The 15,249-nt window shown below is 38.8% G+C and overlaps 1 protein-coding gene and 1 long non-coding RNA gene across 2 annotated transcripts; one reads left to right on the forward strand and one right to left on the reverse strand.

The window, feature by feature from the left end:
- Positions 1 to 990: 990 nt before the first annotated feature.
- On the reverse strand, positions 991 to 3,565 carry LOC148157965 (uncharacterized). Its single transcript, XR_015764078.1, has 2 exons — positions 3,444 to 3,565; positions 991 to 3,186 (listed from the first exon to the last, which is right to left on the reverse strand). It is a non-coding gene; the product is annotated as an uncharacterized LOC148157965 (long non-coding RNA).
- On the forward strand, positions 3,554 to 15,177 carry pmm1 (phosphomannomutase 1). Its single transcript, XM_015008203.2, has 8 exons — positions 3,554 to 3,910; positions 4,568 to 4,685; positions 7,150 to 7,226; positions 7,369 to 7,460; positions 7,581 to 7,680; positions 8,883 to 8,958; positions 11,378 to 11,493; positions 13,307 to 15,177. Exons 1-8 carry the CDS (start codon positions 3,827 to 3,829, stop codon positions 13,502 to 13,504), a joined length of 861 nt encoding a protein of 286 aa, XP_014863689.2. The 5' UTR covers positions 3,554 to 3,826; the 3' UTR covers positions 13,505 to 15,177.
- Positions 15,178 to 15,249: the final 72 nt, after the last annotated feature.

A 15,249-nucleotide genomic window follows, 5' to 3' on the forward strand; every position in this document is an offset into this window, starting at 1 on the left:
TAATTTATGTAGAGGCTAATTTAAAAACACAAATAATCTCATGTCACACCAAGCATTTGCTCCATCTGCACTGAATTTGACCATGTGGAATGGTTGGAGTGGCTCCAACTGATGGAAGCCTGACCTATTTCTTGTGCATTTCATTAATAAATATTTATCCATGTGGGGTTACTCTTTCCATGTCACTGAGCTTTAAACAGAGGAAGACAATGACAACATGGCAAAGTGAAATACAGCACGATGCACGTTTTATAATCTTTTAATCGCAACATGAAGCTGTAAAAAACTACAGAACTTCATAAAGAACAGAGAGGATTTATTTTTATTTCTTTATTTAGTTTTTTGTACTACGTTCCATCGCAATAGATTTGCAAATACGCCCTCGTCTATTTCCTATACAGTTATATAGGTTGAAATTTAGAAAAATGCATGAAAGGGCCTGAAAATATGAAGTTATTATATTATTACATCTTTCTGTTTTTTAATATTATTATTATTATTATTATATCTTGCTGTCTATCCCATCTGTTGCCTGAATCTGATTTGGTCTGTCATGCTGTTGCTAATTTTAAAAAGTTAATAAGCGACAGGGTTGAACGCATGTCTTGTTTTCCTCCTTCTATAAAGCAAATCAGCCACTTCTACAGTTCACATGATCCAGGCTGTGTAATCCTGTCACTAAACCAATAAAACAAGCAAATACATTTAGGCTCCTGTCCCACATTTCCTGCACATCACACACACCTTCCTGTCCGGTTGCCACCTTCCAGAGTCGTAAACATCTCGAGCGAACAGACGGATGACGCTGCAGTAACACGGCTGGATTGGGGACAACGACCATTTAGCACCTTTACATTTCCACATGAAGAGGCTTTCCAGCTATTTCAACACAGCAAAGGAAATAACAGAGTGTCTCTGTGTTGCCTGGGTTGTGAAACAGCAGCTGGACAATTTGTGGTGTTCCCATCAGTACGACACAATGAGCCAGAAGAGTTTTCCATTATGCATTTATTACATTTATTCATCTCGCAGCGACAGAGAGATTCCCAGCTGTGGTTCGAAATGCTACTAAGAGCAAAAGATGAATAAATGCAAAATAAATCCATTAAAATATCAGTGCGTTAGCAAAAACAGCATAAACCTACAGTTTAATATAAATTCATCAAATGCATTTACTCAATGTAAATGTGTTTTCTAGTTAATCTAATGACAGGACAAACTAAAAGCTGATAAAAAGCAGAACATTCAAATTTAGTACATAATCACGACCCATCATTGAATTGATGTTGACTTTTTGCTAAAAATCTGTTATTTTTACTTCATGGAAACAAATATGGAGGTTATCTCGAGTTTTAAAGTTGTTAGGAACCATGTCTCCTTCCTCAATGAAATAAGTTTCTTTTAAGAACCAGACAGAATCTCCGACCTGTTGAGCCACAGGATTATTTACTTCCACTACATACATCTTAAACCTGAGAGTCGAATCAAGAATCACTCATAAGTTTCACTTTTGACATCAAAAATATTGGGAAGAATCCTTTAGTTTTAACTATTTGAGGCATGATTATTTAAGCCAAACAGAAACGCTTGTCATTGTATGTGATAACTTTAGTCACATTCTTGTGTGTAGAAATGACAGTGTCATCTGCATACATTATAATTTCAACACACTAGCAGGAGGTATTTAGGGCTCAAATTGACGACCGGGAGCCTTAAGATATCATCTCTACTGTAAAACATGGTGGTAGCAACAAGATGCTGTGTGGATGTTTGTTTATCAGCAGGGACTGGAGGTCAAAGTTTATGGGAAGATGGATGAATCAACCCCCCAGATGGCTGTCTGGTTCCCTCTGATCCATGTTCTGGTAGATGTTTCTTCCAGTGAAAGCAGAGTTTTCCTTTCAGCTTGTTGCTTACTGCATGTATGAGGGAAGTAAACAACTCAAGTGATTGTCAGTGTTGCCACATCCTCATTCAGGGATAGTGAAAGCTACAACTTAGTCACTTGATGCCACCTGCTGGGTTTCCTTGGATAACTCTTTATCCAGTTTGAATAATAAACTGAACTTCACTTCTCTGTTTGGTGCAACGAGGAACAATTTAGAGTTTTACTGACTTGGAATCTGTCTGTATGTTTGGATTGGATAGACATTTTTCTTCTGGGTTTGCTTATTAACTTAAAACATATTAAATGGACTCAGCTACAAAGAACAAATTAAGAGCTAGAAAGAATATTGGGAGTGGAAAATGTGATAATTTTGAGGAAAAACATATTGAAAACCTTAGAACTATAAGAATGAAATCTATCAGAGAACACAGTTTATGCTGATGCCATAAAAAGAAACAACTTGAATAGTCAGTGCGCAGAATTAATTTTGATATTCTCCACATAAAGCAGACTTTTGTCCCGTTTAACATTTTGGTTTATAACTAAAGGGAAAAAAGGAGACGTAAGAAAAAACTCACCCATTTACATTGTGATCTGAAGTAATTGCACATTTAAAACACTAGGGGTCAGAGTAGAAGCACAAATAGCTGAGCACTGGGTCAGGAAACGTCACGTGACTGCGTTTATACAAACTTAAATTGATTATTAAATTGAGTATTTTTGAAGTTTCTAAAAACAAAAATATTTTTTTCTACAGTACTGAAGCTGCACTTTACTTGTTAAAACGACATCCACAAAAAAGAAGAAAGCAGTATTGATCAATTTGATTCCTAAGTCTTGAGTGAACAGCTTTGAATAATCTGAATACATCCCACACTGAGAGGCATGTATATTAAACAAACATAATTCTAACTCTTTCTCCAGGCTTAGCGCAACACGCAGAGAACATGAAATAGGCTGAAATATCTCAACAAGCAACACATGATACCCTCTGTCTGGAGAAATTCAAGAATAGATATAAATAGCATCAATCAGTTTGTATAGGTTTAAAAAGTCATTTTGAAAATCTAGCAAAATACACAGAGGGTCTTTATGCACAAAACATGGAACAATGCTGAACCTTTATGGAAACTAAATTTAACATTTCTTCACATGCCTCAGTTAATGTCAGTGTTCACAGTTAAAAAGAAAGAGAGGGTTTTCTGTTCTTCTGACTAAAATGAACTTAAACTCCAAGGCCCAGGTTCAAATTTGTCCATAAACCTCTTGATGATCCACAACAGCTTTTGGGAAACATTCTGTGGAAGGATAAGATTACAGTTTTTAAACAGAAGAGAAAATCTTTACATTGTAAATATACAATGCTTTCTTTACATTTTGCATTTATAATGTAAGGAATAATAATATAACATAACATAGCATATCATATTATAATATAATGTAGAATGATATAACACATCATAATATAATATAATATAATATAATATAATATAATATAATATAATATAATATAATATAATATCCTTTCTCCTTTGTTGTTTGTTTACTTTCTCACTTGAACTCATCCTTGCAGGTGAAAGGTCAGCCGCCTGTTGCCCCGCCCACTCTCTACGTCACTGCCAGGCTGTGAATGGGCTCCGCTGTGGTACAGCGCAGCGGAGGAAACAGCACGTACTGCACGCTGAAGTGGAAGCCTCGCTGTCACCCTGAGCCAAACCGACCCGAACCAGAACCGAAGGACCGGGACGTCGCTTCCAGCTCGGACAGGACGACAAATATCGACCTTAAGCTTCCAGTTTGAGTCTGTCTTTCAGAGTACTTCTGGACACCAGCATGTAGTTTCTCCTCACGTGAAATTCTACGAGAAGCTCGAGACTGAACCTCCCACTTATAACTTATATCTTTAGAGAAGAAAACAGCGGGGCGAGCCGCCCAGAAATGGAGACTTTAAACGGCTTTTCCTCACAGCGAAACATCCTGTGTCTGTTTGACGTGGACGGCACACTGACACCGCCGAGAGAAGTAAGCTCCCATCCATCCAACAAGCATCCTATTGTTGGTGTTTGCCTGTCAATAGAAGCGTCTTTCTTTCTTCTTACAGCAGCAGCAGCAGCAGCTCCATCCTCCTCTGCTGCTGCTCTCTCTCCGGCTGCATCCTTTGCCTCCCACTCTGAGGAGAGCACACTGTGTCCTCACGGCATCACGTCCTCATTCATACAGTCTGAAGACGTTTTTATGCTGCTTCCTCCAGAGTTAACACGGCGCATCGAGCTGCTTAAAATTGTATATTGTCACTTCACGCAACTCTTGTTTATTTGACTCTTCCATTGGCTTGCTGTTAATATTCTTGGTTTCCATTGAAAAATAATGCATGTGTGCAGATTTAGTAATAATAAAGTGCTGGTTGTTGCGTTGGGGCTTATCTAGAGCGATTGCTTAATGTGTGTTTGTGTGTCTGCACAGTTCACACCTCCAACAGTCACAACATGAAACTTTACAGTCATGTTATCACAATGTTATGATACTTCAATGACTAAGATTTAGTTTTTTTTCCCTCTCAGCAGTGTACACTCCGAAAGGAACATCTGTTATCAGATAATAGATGTTGTTGGCGAATAAAAAATAATAATAAAAAAAAATAATAAAACACTAAAAAGTACATGTTTTTGTAATTTGCAGAAAATCGACCCGAAGCTGGACGAGTTCTTCCAGACTCTGCGGAGGAAAGTGAAGATCGGCATCGTGGGAGGGTCGGACTACCCGAAGATAGCCGAGCAGCTCGGGGAAGGAGACGACGGTGAGCAGGCCGCTTCCTGTTCCAACCGCGTTTTGTTCTTGTAGGTTTCAGCGCATCAACTCGAGCCTCCTGCTGCAAACTCTGTGAAACTGGGAATCAGACTGAGGAGAGGAGTTAGGAGAACAGAGAAAAGAAAACGACCTGAAACCCAGAGAAACAGAAATAAATCAATTTAGATCAGGTCCTTTTTTTATATATTCACTTACAGCACACAGTTATTTATGCTATTTGTTGTGAAAGACTTCAACATCTTGTGTCATTATTACTGTAGCTAAATGAATTACAGATACCAGAATTATGTTAAAAATGTCATTGTCAATGTTATATGATGTTATTATTCAAAGTAGTTGCTTTCAGCCATTAGAAATTAATTCGTAATCGTAATAACTGATATCGCACAGTAATTACAGTCTGAAGTCCAAAAAAGCAACGCACTCAGCAAACAAGATTCTCAAAATATTTTATGTGGCCGACAGATTGCACAATTTATGATTGCAGCTCTTATTTAGTACTTCTTCCGATAATAATAATAAGAATAATACATTTGATTTGAAGCTGTCTTTTTAAAGCACTCAAAGTCATCGAACAAGAAATAGAAACAATAAAATAAAAACTATAAAACTATGAAAGGCATATGTCAATATATCAATGCGCAATTTAAGAAAGAAACAACATGAAGCAGAATAAGCAAGTTTTAATAAATTAATTTTAACAAGTCATATATTATTTTAGCTGTCCATACTGAAAATAAGCAGACAACAGACACAATGCTGGTATATTTAGAAATCAGAGATGTTAGCACCACGTTAAACACGGCTAAAATTTACCGAACATCTTCAAAAAGCCTTTTGACACATAAAAAGAGCTTTACTGATAGATTTTATACATTTTAACGCCTGTTGCTTCTTAATAAGAATGTGCAATATAAAAAAAAAACCCAGATGTACACATAGTAATTTAGTTAATAAAAGTGTTTTTGTTCCAGTTGTCCTGGATTTTCATGATGATTTAGATTTTCGATGGCTGAAATCGGGAATCAGTAAAACTGGGAATCGTTTCGTCACCACAAACAACACAGAAAGAAAGACGATCAGTGTGGAAGATCAATGATTTAAGTGATAAAAAAAAAAAGTGATCTCAACATCAGTTCAACATTTTAACTGCTTGGTGTTTCCGTTCTTGATGTGGACGAGCAACTTTTCCGCTCCCCTCACTATCCTCTGCAGGACCTGCTCGTCTGATTCATCAGCTTCCATCCTGAAATGCAGTGCAGCAACACACCCAGCCACACTTAAATCAGTTCTCATGCGGTCGTCCATCTGACCCCCTCATGCTTCGGTTTCCCAACTCGTGACTCCTGAAGCTGTTTCCAAAACACACCGTCACGCTGAGCAGGGAACACGTAGCTGCACCGACAGCTGATAGCTTGTCTGTCTGTAAATATTAGTCTACAGCTGGAATGCAGATGCTTTGTGCCAAGTCAGAACACAATGTGGCTTCACGTCCAAGTGTGTTAAAGGTGAGGCTGTTCTTGGCGCCCATTTGCAGCTGGTGGTGTCTCTACCCACAAAAAACACCAAGGTGGCGCATTTAGGTGCATATTTAAAATGCTAAAAGCTAAAATAATCAGTGCAACAGTTCATTTTCTTTACACTTTTGAGTGTGTTTGGTGTCCAGCTGTTGTTTCTGCGCAGTCACCGCCAAAGAGTCGTGTGCATGTAGAGCAAACAGTGAGGAGGTTTGATGTGTTGCAGGCTCTACCTGGTAAACAGGTTGTCTTAGAGGCGACATGTGTTGGTCCAAAGCCAGCAAATCTTACTTTGTTTTCTTATTACCTTTTCTTGGCTGTTTGACATTTCCTCTTCAACCCAGAGAAGATGAAAGTGTGATGACAAGTTCATCGTTTCTCATTCCCACATAACATGAACTCTTTCCTCTTTGCTTTACTCTCTCTGAGTACTTTTCAGTTGAAGTTTTAATCTTGAAATATTCTGCAAATTTTGCACTCAGTACCACTGGCATACGACTCCACTTTAAGTGGTTCTGAAAGTTTTCCAGGGGATTTTATACTATTATTATCTCCACTGTTTCCCTTCTTCTTAATGAACATTTTTATTAAATATATTTTTGCCTTGCTGCTTGGAGCCTAGATGAATAAATAACTGTCTTAATCTGTTTTCCAACAGCGTTTGCTTTTACTGTTTAGCAGTAATCTTCTGATTTCAGATTCTTTTTTTTTTAGGTTAATGGCTAAAGTAAATCAAACCGTTGATAACTCAGATGAAAGGAAGAAGAGATTTTAGACTGATTAAAACTCTTCCAGCCTTTTTATATGCAGTATAATCTGATAACAGCGTAAAATGCTACTTCATTTTCTTATTCTTACTGTTCTCAATTTAAAAACAAGAACTCTTTGAGTTATGACGATCACATTTAGCCTCGTTTTGTGTGTTTTCTCTTTCAGTGATCCACAAGTTTGACTATGTGTTTGCTGAGAACGGGACAGTTCAATATAAAGACGGGAAACTGCTCTCAAAGCACGTAAGAGAGTTCATATTTTCTGTGAGAACAAAGCCGGAAATCCCCAGTTTATTATGCTGGAAAGCATTTTTCTTTTTAATGATAATGGTAATTTAGTACGATTATATTAAAGCCATATTAAATGCGTTTTTTGCTCCTGCAGGCGATCCAGAACCATCTGGGAGAGGAGCTGCTGCAGGATCTGATCAACTTCTGCCTGCGGTACATGGGGCTCATTAAGCTGCCAAAGAAAAGGTTCGTTCGCCGGGTTTCTTTATGTCAAGTGAATGTTTTTATTCCTTTACTTCCTGACAGAAGACTGAGAGCTGGATCAGAATTAAAAGCATTGAATCACGCGTCGTTTTCTTCCCGCAGGGGAACATTTATCGAGTTCAGGAACGGGATGATTAACATTTCGCCCATCGGTCGCAGCTGCACCCTGGAGGAGAGGATCGAATTTTCAGAAATAGACAAGGTAAACACTGTTCGCCTGGAAAAGTTACGAAATCGCCTCTGCTGTGCAAAAGAAGAGGATGATTCAATCTGAAGGCAGACAGGATGGAGCAAAGCAGACATTTGTTTTTTACCAAAAGGACCTCTTTGTTTCTCTTTTTAAGTCGTTAAACAGACAAAGAAAGGTCAATCATTGACCCGTCAACACAACCTCACAGATTGGTTGACAGAGTCTGGCTAAATAAAGGAACTAAGTATCAGCAGAGGAGAAGTTTAGCAGGAAGATTATATTCTGTAATCTTCCTCTATTTTCAGAACGAGAAAGACATTTAGTTACATTTAAATTAGTTTGGCATGTTTTCGACGTGTTTCACCTCAAAAATTGGGTATTTTAGCTACGTGAAGAAAAAAAAACCCAGAGGAAGAACTCGTTACTAACTAGGTCAATTAGGTAAAAATGAGTCTAAAACGAGCTTCCCAGAGAGGTCGAGTCCCTTCAGGCGGCGCTCCGTTAAAAACAGAAACGCTCCGGTGGGAGAAACAGGCCTCTTATGTCAGGGATCGCAGCTCGATAACGTCGCCACGAAGAAACGGTAAACCTTTAGCATCGCATAAAATTATAAACACTTTTTAAGATGGGTAAAGTGCCGACTGAGTGCGATCAGTGGCCTCTCTCAGGTAGAAAACTTGTCATTATGAGCTGGATGAATCTGAATCTGAAAAGTAATTAAGCCAAACTGGGTTTAATTAAAACAAATATGGATTCCTACTTAAATAAATTACTCTCTACTGAAGACCATTAGATTGTGGCTAAAACCTGAAAATGTTTTAATCCAATTAACTTCACTTTCATCAATGTTTATAAATTATTAAGCTCGTATATCGTGGTGTGAAGTTAGTGTAGGTCAGTTTTGTTTTATTTCAAATAAAATAAAACAAAACTAGTTTTGCACTAGAAACTATTTGAACTAGTTTCTAATGCAAATAGTTTCTATTTGCACTTGAAACTAGGCCAAAATGCTTGGTTAGATTTTGTGTTTTTGCAGTGAACTCAGAATAAACAACACAAGGGAACAGATTTTATTTACTGATTAGGTCACTTCGGAAGCTTTTTAAGTGGTATCAGAGTAAAGGAGGTTAATAACAAAAGCAAGCCACCATTTCTGTCTTTTTTTTTTTTTTTTTTTTCAGCCCAAAGTCTTTAACCTGTTTCTTGTTTCTCAGAGGGAGAAGATCCGGGAGAAGTTTGTTGCTGCCCTGAAAAAGGAGTTTGCTGGAAAGGGGCTCCGCTTCACCAAAGGTGAGAGAATCGAACGAGGCGAATCCTGTTCCCGTCGCCTCGGATCCCTCTCTGCATCCGTGCAGGAAGGCGGGCAAAAGGGAAAACAGAACATCTTGTCTCTGGCGACACTCTGTCAGGAAGAAAAGCAAACTTAATTGCGTCTGTTAATGATGGTTCAGCTCGGTGCCAAACCACTTTTACAGCATTTCTGTCTGTTTGTTGCTTCTTATCTATTGATAAAAAAACAAGAGACCCCCCTCCGCCCCTCCGCTGGCCCACCTTTGGTTCATGCTGAACCTTTGTGCTGGTTAACTATTAGACACACACGCTGTTCCTTTGCTCTGTTGACGACACACCGCAGCAGAAGGTACTGGATGTTTGCCTGGTGACGCGTTAGGGCCGCTCTTGCTTCACACCAACAAGAACCGGCCCGTTCGGTTTCCTCAAGAGCCCACCTGCTGAATGTTGGGGCTCCTGGGGCGTGAAATCAGAGGGGAACGCCGGAACCTGAATCTTTACGCTGTTGACTCTAACGCAGTAAAAACAGCTTGGCGGGTCCAGAAGGTTTATTTGTTTGCTTTTCCTTACAGTTCATCTGCGCCCTCATCAGCTGATAGGAGCTGCAGGTGTTACATAACCCAACGCTGCCCAGTCTGCACCTAGACAGACGAGCTAATCAGTGTTTCCAGGTATCAGCTTCCTCCTCTGGAGGGATTCTACATTAAGTAATTCAGTTCAGCCAACAATCTGAGCTTTCGCTGTTTTTTAAAACATGCAGGCTCAAAGTTAAGCTGGAGCTCTGAGTTGTTTATCTTCTGGGCGTGAAGGTGTTTGTGTCAGAGCCGTGATGAGGGTGTGAGAGGACAGAGCCTCCTGATTGGCCGATTTCTGGAGGCAAGACGTGGAAAAGTCACTTGGGTTGGAGAGAACAATGTGTGCCGAAGGTCGTCAGGCAGATTTCTCTCTGTTTTGTTTTGCTCTGCCCTCATCTCACAGCCCAGGGTCATGTGAGTTGAAGCTCAGCAGAGACGGATCATTTCAGACTATTATGGTTTTAATTACAGGAAAAGTTCTGCAGTCTTGGTGAAAACAAAAAAAAAAAAAAATTATAACCTAGTGATCTTTTGTGTCTTCATCCGATTTTCTCTGAGGCAACAAGTTCTCCTGCTGTCTGTCGATGGGTTGAAGTTTAAGTTTTATTTTCCTCTGTTAAGTTATTTACTGGTTTAAACTGGATGTGATTAAAGTGATGATTCTCTTTCTCTATGTCAGTAATATATTTTAATAAATTTAACTCTTGAAAGTAGGGCTGCAATACTAATCAACAACTGTATATATGGTGATAAACACTTGATTAACATCAGTAAATACAATATTCAATATATGGAATAGTCACTGAACTCCAATCCAGAACCGCACAGCATTCTGGGAAATGAGGAAAGGCTTTATCTGCTCAACCTTTCACACAACCAACTAATCAAATAACTCATTCGCTCTCTGGTTACCTAGCAACAACCTGTTCAGTAACTTGCACAGCAGCAGTTTCATGTTTTGCCACCGTGCTAGAAAGTATTCACACCAGACGCACAGAGGAGAAACTCAGGTAATGAGTAAGTAAATAAAATCAGCAGGTTAGTCTAAAAAGTATTCATTGATTTAAAGTTAAAGTTTTACTTTGACCAGCAGGCAAAGCTGAAGCATCAGTGGAAACTAAAAAACAAAACAAAAAACAAACAGCTGGTCAGTTTACAGTCCTGGTTGATTGAAAACTACTTTAAATCTAAATTATTAAATTTAAATTTAAATTATTTTAAATCTTACATTTATTCTAATTGTTATGAATAGTTTTGGCCCAATTGTATATTAAAATACATTATGCAAATGTACTTGTATATTAAAGGAAGTTCAAACATTGTTTTCCTTTTTTGTCTTATTCTGTTGAGCTGGATGTTTGATGCTGCTCCACCATTTCTGACTCCAAGTTTTATGACTGCAGACGTTTTATGACAATTAATATCAGCCTTTATTCTTATTTTACTGCACGCTAATTCATAACAAGTTTCAATTCAATTTATAATCTACTGAAATGAAATATTGTTACATAAGGCCAATAAATAATATCTACCAGCAGGAGGTCTCATGGACTTATGGGGTCAAAATCGTCCAGTTGGACCAAACTGGGATCAGAACCACAAGCAATTGAAAAAGAGTTTAATATGAAAGGTTTCAGAAAATATTTTATGATTCAATTCAATTTATCTGTAAGAGTTTTGCTCTTATTAAACATATTTAACTACAAATAAATGTATATGCAGCAGTTTTGAGAAATTCAATTGGAATAAATATTTCCATATTAATTTTGGGTTTGGATTGTCCTGGAGCCATTGACGTCGTTATGATAACGTTGACAGGTGTGTCGCTGCTCGTCTCGTTTCAGGTGGGCTCATCAGTTTCGATGTTTTCCCTGAGGGCTGGGACAAGCGGCTGTGCTTAGACCTGCTGGAGAACGAAGGCCTGGACGCCATCTACTTCTTTGGCAACGAAACCTCAGAAGTAAGAACATTTCCTTTACCGACGTCAACACAAAACGTTGGAGTTTACGACCAGCAGGAGGGCAAAATGAGAGGAGTGACCCTCTGTCACCAAACTTGAACCAATAAATAAAATCCCAGGACGGTTGCTGAACTGCCAGTCTAACATTAGCACGCCTCCTCTCTCTTATGTGCAAACGAAACTTAAAGTAAAAGCTGCTCCTCTGTCTGATGAATGTATCGCTCTGGTTTGAACACCATAAAATTTACGACCAGTGTCTCAGCTGCTCTCTGTGCACCACTCCCAGGATATGTACGAGCGCAGAGCCGGTCACATGGCACTGCAGCAGCAAAGAGTTTCTTTTTCATCATTGTAAAAGGTGAAAAACACTTAAAATGTCTTGGGGGGGGGGGAACCCAAATTAAACCAACAAGAACACGTCACTCCGGCCAATACAACAGAAATCTGACTGAGCTTAACGCAGATACTCAGCTTAGAGGGAGAAGCACACAAGGAGTTTTGTCAAACTTTCAAAGCACAGATTTGAAAGTTTGACTCGTTAATGTGACTCTCCAAAGTTCATTATTTGTTACCTTGGAAACTTATGTAAACCTTCCTCCACCTTTAATTTGCACGAATAGCTGCAAGCTTTTACTTTACGTGGTTTGTTGCCCAATCTTTGCTTCAGATCGACTGGCCTGTGACAGCCTGAAGTCCTGCCGTTTTTAAAGCAGCTCCTGGGTTTAGCTGAAGGCTCATTCATGTCAGACTGCTGAACGAATGCAGCAGCATTTGAGCAATCTGACCTCAGTGTCTCCTGAGGGGTCATGGGTCACATTTCTGTTGGTGTTATTCCAATAAATGGAAGAAAAATTTGGTCAATTATTCACTTTTTGTCACTTTACCCATTTCACCAGGATTTAGTCTGACAGATAAAAGAAGAGCATACATGATTTATGTGTTGGGTTTTATTTTAGGGTATCAGTGTAAATTAGGCTGCAGCAAAAAAAAAAAACAATCTAAATTATTTGTCCTTTTCCTTTTATGTCTCAGCTATGTTATGTGAAAATATTCCACAAAATCAAGATGAGAAAGTTTAAAGTATGATGTGTTTTCCAGGCATATAGTGCCAGTTATAAAACTGCTGCATATATCAAACATGGCTTAAAATAAATTAGACTTTGTAATTTAACGCCTTGAAATTGGGTCTCTGTCTCTTTAAGAAATTCCTGCTCTTTCTGAAACTCCACCTTCAGAAAGTCATCACAACAGGGCTCCTCTATTATTAACCCTTTAACAACGTTTTTACCAGTGTTCCTCTGAAAAGTAGCTGCTATAATGAGCTCAGCTGATGCTCAGCTCCTCCAGATGTTTGCTAATTGCTGCTGGCTAGTCTGAAGGAGCTGAATGGGGAAGAAACTGCAGCTCTGGGGAGGAGCTGTGTGTTGAAGGCGGTGCTACGTCCCTGAAGGCGTTTTGTACAGCTGAACAGTTGCCATGGAGATTAAAGGATTTCTCAAACAGACATGAAAGAATCAAGGAAACTCTGCAGGGAATATGATGTAAAGCTCAAAAAAGTTAATTTTACATAACACTGTCCCTTTAAGAACAAAACATTTTGAGAGTCGTGTAAACAAAGAGCTTCTCTTTGTTTGTCACTGTGATCTCATGAGAGGATGAACATGCTGAGGGGTAAAAACCTCAGACTCAGAGAATAAAGCCTTCATTTGTTCTGGGATGTCTGACCTGGTGGTTGGTTTTCGTCATGAGAAGGAAACCTAACCACATGAACTCAGATGTGATGCGATTATGATGACGCCGCTCCTGTTTCCAGGGAGGAAACGACTACGAAATCTTCAACGACCCGAGGACGATCGGCTTCACCGTCTACTCACCCGAGAACACGGCCCGGCTCTGCCGCGAACTTTTCTTCGACTCGTCGCCGCGCCTCATCGCCATACCTTCGGCCAAAACCCCTGCAGAACTGGACGGCAGCAGGAACATCGATTGCAGGCTTCTAATGAACTGCTGAGTGGGACCGCTACCGACGTCTCCTTGTTGATAATGTTAGTTTAATATATGAATGAAAGGCAGGAGGAGGGTTTTTATTTAAAGGCAGCAGATATTGAAGTGAGCATTGTTGTTTTAAGTACTGTGCCAAAAACTACGTTTGACTGCTGGGATGAGAAGCATGTAACCTTGAAATGAACCCAAAATGAACAGGGATGTTTATCTTCCAGACGACTTTGGGTATGAAGCGATATTTTTGCACTAATGAGAGATAATAGTTATCGACAAACTCACCGCAGTACGAGAGTGGGACGGAGGAGACTGCAACATGATTTCTCTTTGGTTTTTGGTTATTAACTTCTTCAAAACAAGGATCTTTCTACATTTAAAGTTTAGGATGTACCAAAGGGACACGACATTCCAGCTGCTTTAATTTTTAAACTGGATCCGTTTTAATGTGTTAACCGTTTAACTATCTGGTGTCAAATATTTACATCCACTTCTCAAGGGTCCTGAAGTGAATATGAATTCCTTTAAATGCATTTGAGGGAACAATCAGCAGATTTAAAAGGGAAGATTTAGGTTGTTTTTTTTAATCAGAGTTCTGTTGAGTGGTTGTGAACAGTCAATATCTTAACATACGAAATGTCATGTTTACGTATCGATGTATTAATTTGATTTCAGTGGCCATCCAAAGTTATTCAAGTTTGACTAGACGTTAGCAAAAAAAATGTTAAGGAGCTATCTACAGCATGTAAGATGATTACTGCTCATAGACTCTCAATAGAACCACCTCTCAGCTTTCACCTTTTAAAAATACCGTCCAAATTGTGTTCAGTAAGTCCTTTTGTATCTCAGCTGCATGTTGCATCATAGGGTCCTGTTTTTATTTTAATCTTTTTAATGGTTTTGAGTCTTTCATTAAGAAAGCTGAAGGCTGGAAACGTTCCAGAGACACATTTATACAAATGTCAAAAAATATATCATTTCTGTACCTGTTTTCTGTTTGCATACATTTGCCTGAAAACTGAAATAGATTTGAAAATGTTGATAGACGCTAAAACAATTTTAGAAGACCATTTGAACACATTATAAACTCCTGATTAGGGAATTATCTGATGACATAAGCATCAGTGTTTCATGACTTTTACACAGTCTGGATGTTTGGAAATGAAAGTGGGAATTCATCTCAACCAGTGAATTGAGCTGCTGTGACCGTGTCACTATGTCAGCTTCCAAGGCAAAAAGAAAAAGTTTGATCAGTCTTTATCTGCACTTAATTATTTTCATAAAAAGTGTGCGAGACCTCGAGATGTTTTCTGATTGGTTGACCTTGCTGCAGATAAAATGTCCGTCGCAGTAAAGTCTCCAAATTTCTGAGTTTGAGAGCATTTTATGAAATGTATGCTCGTTTTCCACCACTGTTTTAAGTGATTTTAACCAGATTTTGAATGTACATAGCTAATGTTTTATGGTTTGGGAACAAACAAACCCTCATAAAAAATATAAATAAATAAAAATCTGACCATACACACTCCTTCAAGCTGAAGGGCTTCAGTGGACTTTAAATACAAAGCTGACAGTCGCCTTATAACGTTTCTGTGGAAGTAACTGGAAGATCGAGCATGTTGGTTTTTCAACCACTCGTGGAGAAAAACAAACTATTTAACGTAATAAATCTCTTTTTAAAACCTTGCTGCCTCTTGGTGTTTACTTTTTGAACTTTCAGGTTTTCTCCTTTATTTCGGTGGCCAAACCAACCATGTA

Source organism: Poecilia mexicana, unplaced genomic scaffold, assembly GCF_051168715.1.
Source record: "Poecilia mexicana isolate PSO_F unplaced genomic scaffold, ASM5116871v1 scaffold_8, whole genome shotgun sequence".
In the NCBI taxonomy this organism is placed as follows: domain Eukaryota; kingdom Metazoa; phylum Chordata; class Actinopteri; order Cyprinodontiformes; family Poeciliidae; genus Poecilia; species Poecilia mexicana.

Bases quoted from the DNA above. Each gene is read 5' to 3' on its own strand.
- pmm1 (XM_015008203.2), top strand. From the start codon at position 3,827: ATGGAGACTTTAAACGGCTTTTCCTCACAGCGAAACATCCTGTGTCTG. The intron at 7,227-7,368 runs GTAAGAGAGTTC...TTGCTCCTGCAG, and splicing joins GGAAACTGCTCTCAAAGCAC to GCGATCCAGAACCATCTGGG. The intron at 7,681-8,882 runs GTAAACACTGTT...CTTGTTTCTCAG, and splicing joins AATTTTCAGAAATAGACAAG to AGGGAGAAGATCCGGGAGAA.